The sequence below is a fragment of the Mizuhopecten yessoensis genome, unplaced genomic scaffold (assembly GCF_002113885.1).
Source record: "Mizuhopecten yessoensis strain PY_sf001 unplaced genomic scaffold, ASM211388v2 scaffold716037, whole genome shotgun sequence".
NCBI lineage: Eukaryota > Metazoa > Mollusca > Bivalvia > Pectinida > Pectinidae > Mizuhopecten > Mizuhopecten yessoensis.
In genome coordinates, this window is record NW_018479916.1 from 18,636 (window position 1) to 24,100 (window position 5,465).

The 5,465-nt window shown below is 38.3% G+C and overlaps 1 protein-coding gene across 1 annotated transcript; it reads right to left on the reverse strand.

Annotated features, from left to right (window-relative positions):
- Positions 1–2,139: 2,139 nt before the first annotated feature.
- On the reverse strand, positions 2,140–2,889 carry LOC110441572 (uncharacterized protein F54H12.2-like). Its single transcript, XM_021484758.1, has one exon. The coding sequence runs from the start codon at positions 2,887–2,889 to the stop codon at positions 2,140–2,142; it is 750 nt and encodes a 249-aa protein (XP_021340433.1).
- Between the last annotated feature and the right edge of the window lie 2,576 nt (positions 2,890–5,465).

Below are 5,465 nucleotides of genomic sequence, written 5' to 3' on the forward strand. Positions count from 1 at the left end.
CCATATGTCAAAATTACTATGAGCTAGATCCATGTCATTACTACACAAGTCCAGGATTAGCATGGAGTGCTGCACTGAAAATGACAGGTGTGCATTTAGAACTGTTAACAGATCCGGACATGTTTCTGTTCTTTGAGCAGGGGGTGCGTGGTGGTGTTTCCATGATCTCTAATAAATATGCCGTTGCCAACAATCCCTACAACCCCGAAACTTATGATTCTTCCAGACCTCATTCATACATTATGTATGCAGATTGTAACAATTTGTATGGAAAAGCAATGTCGGAACCGTTACCTGTTGGAGAGTTTAAGTGGATGGATGATGTGAATAACTTTGACGTCACAAATGTTCCAAAGAATGGAGATTTAGGTTATGTGTTAGAGGTAGATTTAGAATATTCTGAAGAATTACATGACTCTCATTCCGATTACCCCTTGGCTCCGGAACGTAAAAAAGTCGGGGATGGTGAACTTTCTACTTACAGCAAAGGCTTATGGAAAAAATTACATCCTAGTTCAAAACATACAGGTACAAAATTACATGGTCGAGTGGCCACCGAAAAACTGATACCAAACTTAGAGAACAAAACCAAATACATAGTTCACTACAGAAATTTACAATTGTATTTGGAATTAGGAATGAAACTAACAAAGATTCATAGAGTGTTAGAGTTCAGACAGCATCCATGGTTGAAACCCTGTATTCAATTTAATACTTCAAAGCGGGCAAAATCTAAAAACGAATTTGAAAAAGATTTCTTCAAACTCATGAACAATGCCGTTTTTGGAAAGACGATGGAGAACGTGAGAAATAGAGTAGATATCAAGCTTGCACATACGGAGAAAAAAACTGACGAAATACTGTGCAAGACCCTCATTTCAGAGATTTAAGATTTTCAACGAAGATCTGACAGGTGTTGAGAATGCAAAGCTAAAACTACTTTTAAACAAACCCGTTGATGTTGGACAGGCCATTCTCGATCTTTCTAAGTGCGTCATGTATGAATTTTATTACAAATACCTCAAACCTAAATATGGAGACGGGATAAAACTTTTGTTTACCGATACAGACAGTTTTTGTTATGAAATTCAAACACAGGACATCTATGCTGATATGTTGAGAGATAAACAGTACTTTGATTTTTCCAATTATCCTCCAAATCATTTTTGCTATAGCAACACAAACAAGAAAGTACCGGGATATTTTAAAGATGAGACTAGCGGAGAGGTCAGTCATAGGAGATTTTACCATTGTGACTAACACAATCTGTGAGAAACAAGTTGCGAAATGTATTGCGAGAGCGACCATTAAGCGTGACTTGCGTCACGAGATGTATAAAGAGTGCTTACTTGAAGAGAGAAATAGAATGTGTGAGATGAGCTCGATTAGGTCTGAAGGTCATAAATTGCATGTATACACCATCAACAAGTCTGGTCTCTCCGCCTTTGATGATAAACGCTATGTTTTGTCAAATGGTTTTGACACGCTTGCATATGGTGATTATAGAATCCCGTATTGTACATAGTTCATGCGTTTCTATTGTATTTGATAATAACTCATTGTGTTCCTTTTTTATGTACATTGAATAAAAACTGACAAAGGATTGCATTGTAAGCATTTTTTTTATTTACATTTGATACAGACATGAAAAATATTCGAGCTATGCATGAAGGTACAACAGGTTGTGAAAAAGCAGCAGCACTGCTTACAATTCAGCACAACATGTCTGATAAGAATGTCTGCTGTAAGACCAGCATGGAAAAGTTTTCGAAATGTATTCATATACATAATTGTCATTTTCTTCTAAGTTATTTCCAAATGGTTTGACGATGGATTTCATGGGAATACCTCTACAACGATTCAACAGGAAATACAAACAATATTGTCCACACACTCTCGATGTATAACTCTGCAATTGTCTATCGTTGTATGTACTAGCTTCAAAGGAAAAAGAATCGGGTGGGTGACCTTCTTATCCTTAGATGTATAATAAAACGCTAACCAATGTCTTCCTGGACTTTCACTTTTGTCTGTATTGACGATATAACCAGCTGGAAATGTTTTTATTTCCTGTGGTACCGATGACTCTTTGTCTCATAACAGGATCACAGTCTATGACGCAACGTAACTGTGAGGTATTCATGATAACACAATGTCTCTCGCAGCGTTGATTTCGAAGTAACCAGGATATTCACAATAAATGATACAGGATACTGCTGAGGTTAGTGCCGTTCCAAAGATTACCTCTAGCCTCACGTTTCCCTGTTTAAGCAAGGTAAGGTATTGATTGGTTTGGAAGCTAGGTTCCAATTCAAAGGTATAGAGTGCGTATCCTTTTGCAATTTCGTCCCTCTCTATGTCGAAGCCAGAATCATTTTGCCATTTCCCCGTCGAATGTAACATGTTCCTTAGAACGGGAATGATGGTCTGACCGCCAGTGCTGCCATACTTGAGTTTTAAGGGGTTTCCTCCGACTGGTATTCCATCCACATAGAGTCCTATGGATGTGACGTCGTGGGGCTGGAAAAACCACGGGTTCTGTTTATAGTCACCGGTGGTTCCGGTGGCGTTCACAAATCCGACTACCACGAGGTTTGGTCTTAGACCTTGGAAGATATTATCATAGGTGAAGTTTGTTAACCCCACAGGAATCGTCATCTGTTTGACCATGGTCTGAGTAAACGGATATTTTGCATTAGTCACCTCGAGAGCCTGGCTTTGTGCATAGATGACTGCTGGGTTGACCTTGACTTTACTCACGCGCAGTCGAATGTCTTCTAATGATACATTATAATCGGCAGAGGCGGCCCCGGAAAGGAGGCAAAAACTTGGTTTGGATCTATAGAGTTTCACGCTGACGTTAACTTGATTCAATAAGTACCTATTCATCTTAAACAAATCGTGATAGAGAGGCCCGACCATATCTACCACCTTCCCACCTTATACGTTATTAATGTACGTATTGTTTCCCGTGTTTTAACGGCTATCTTAGCCGTGTGATATGCAATAAACGGTAGTTAACTTTGAAACAAGGTGTTGATTGATTTATAACTCGGATACTCCTCCACATCTGACGGACCTTTGTCTGACTGTACAGACGGACGCAAAGGGACGTTCTTGGGATTGCCGCCGGCCAGCTTGTCGGTAGATGTGGGGAAAACATACATAACTATACGATCACTTTCATCTACCGACGCTGGGCAGGCTCTCCCCACGGACGTCCTATTACAGTATCATTGATTGCAATGCGCCATTAAAATATTTCCGTTGAAGACTGCAGTGTCTGTTCGTCTCTCCTCAGGTATTACTGTGCACCTTCAGCCACAAACTCGGGGTAACATAATATGTAACTAATATGAATGCTCTCGAACTGTGGTGAAGCTATTTGCACCGTGTGTGTTCAGTATTTAAGGTATATAAACAAAACAAAAAACATTGTTTTGATATGACCGGAAATCGTGTCATCTGTCACTCTGATTCTAGGCAACATGTTTTGATTCTTGTCTGAATTATTCCCGCGGTCTTTCAAGCCACTTTATTGTTTGGATTCTGTAATGATATATGTGAATTCCGGATATTTGGTCCGACATTATTACGTAACCTTATTGGTTCTAATATTAGTATAAAAAGCGCATGTTGAGAGAGAGCTCGCTGCCATCTTGTACCATCATGTTGTACGCTCCAGTGCTCCTGAATAAAAAACCAAGATCTTTGCATTGATGACTTCTACTGATCATTACAGACTCGATATGGTTTATTATGCTTTCATAACTGGTATCGAGCCATTGGATATATACATATGTCCATGGTTTCGCCTCTTTGTTAGCTATATTTGAACGGTGTATTATCAAACCGTCGTTATAGACAGATGATCTTTACAGACAGGTGGTTGTTTTTTGTAACAAACAAAACCAGAACACCAAATTAATTGTAAAATAAACAACAGTGGAATCAGTACGAGATACTTTGTTGTGCTTGTACAACTGAAGGCGGAACATATATCAAGAGATGTCTAAAAATACTGTTCCATGACTTCTACTTTGAGGACATAAATTTGGACGAATATGTATACGAATATGCGACAATTCGACCGACCTTTTATAAAAAATCAAGACGGCCCTTCATCTACCACCTGTGCTTAACTTATCATATTCTATTAAACATCATGTCAGTTATTTGCAAGCATATACAAAATGAGAAATCAACCACAATTTTGAACGAATCTGTACAAGTATGCTGATTCTGGATCTGGGTCGTTTCGTCCCAAATCCCATTCGTCCCTTAAATATTTTATTTTGAACATCAGTTGAATTTTAAAATGAAAGCTTTGGCCAGCTGTTGTTGCACTTTACTACCAAATCTTTCATCATATGGAAGAAGAATTTGTGTTAAATCCTGATGATGAGACTCATGGACCCATGGACCGATTTAGTTCTTATTCACACCATAACATCCCACCAAATTAGATCCGGTGATCATCGATCAAGTATGGGCGGCCGTTTTAGGATAAAATACATAAACTACTTAAGTGCAAAAACTTTTGCACTTAAGTGCAAAAAACCCAAATGACCATTATGTACTTTTTAAACTTAAGTGTAAAAGATTTCCACTTAAGTGTAAAAAAACTTATTTGCACTTAAGTGCAAAAAATACGGAGAGGTTTCCACAAGAATTTCACCCATCGGTCATTTTCGACTGTTCCAAAATAGAGCTCAATAATTGGTCGACCAATGAGCAGTGTTCTATCAAGCTCGTATCGACCAATCAAATCGTGCATACTATCGCAGTGTGCCCTAGCGATACGTAAACAATATGGCGGCTCCTGTAATACCTCGTGTTAATTTTGGATCCAGCACATGTCACCAAATCGTGTCACATGGAGTTGTCAACCCCCGTGAACAATGATATCAATAATATTGCTACAGCCAGGAACAGTATAGAAGAAGATGGGATTGTGGAAAGCACGAGAAGGTTTTTAAGAAGAAGCTAGACGTTTTCGGCAAGACGGGAGTATGTACAATGTGTCATTTGTAAAGTCGCTGCAGCCTGTAATAACAATGAACACGTACTGTACGTGCTGCTTAATTACATGCTTTTTCGCCATTTCAGTTATAAATTTTGGATAATGGCAGTAATTATTGACTATGAACTAATATTTTGAGATAGGGAGATGTGCTATGATTCGTGAAATATTGTATTCAATATTGATTTTTGACAGACAGATAGCCAGTTTACAAGCCTTGTTTTGGAGCGTATGTGAAATTTTGAGGTCATTCAGTTAATTTTCATGCCATTTTACTGTCATTCTATTTGTAATTCTTGTGAAATATGGTGTCCATATCGAACTACTCTGGCACATCAATTAGAAGTAGTTCAGAGAAAATTTCTTAAATTTTATGCTTTAAAGCAAAGATTGACTGTGATGTTTTATGAAGAAATATGTGTTTATTTTAATTTACCACCTC

Bases quoted from the DNA above. Each gene is read 5' to 3' on its own strand.
- LOC110441572 (XM_021484758.1), bottom strand. From the start codon at position 2,889: ATGAATAGGTACTTATTGAATCAAGTTAACGTCAGCGTGAAACTCTAT.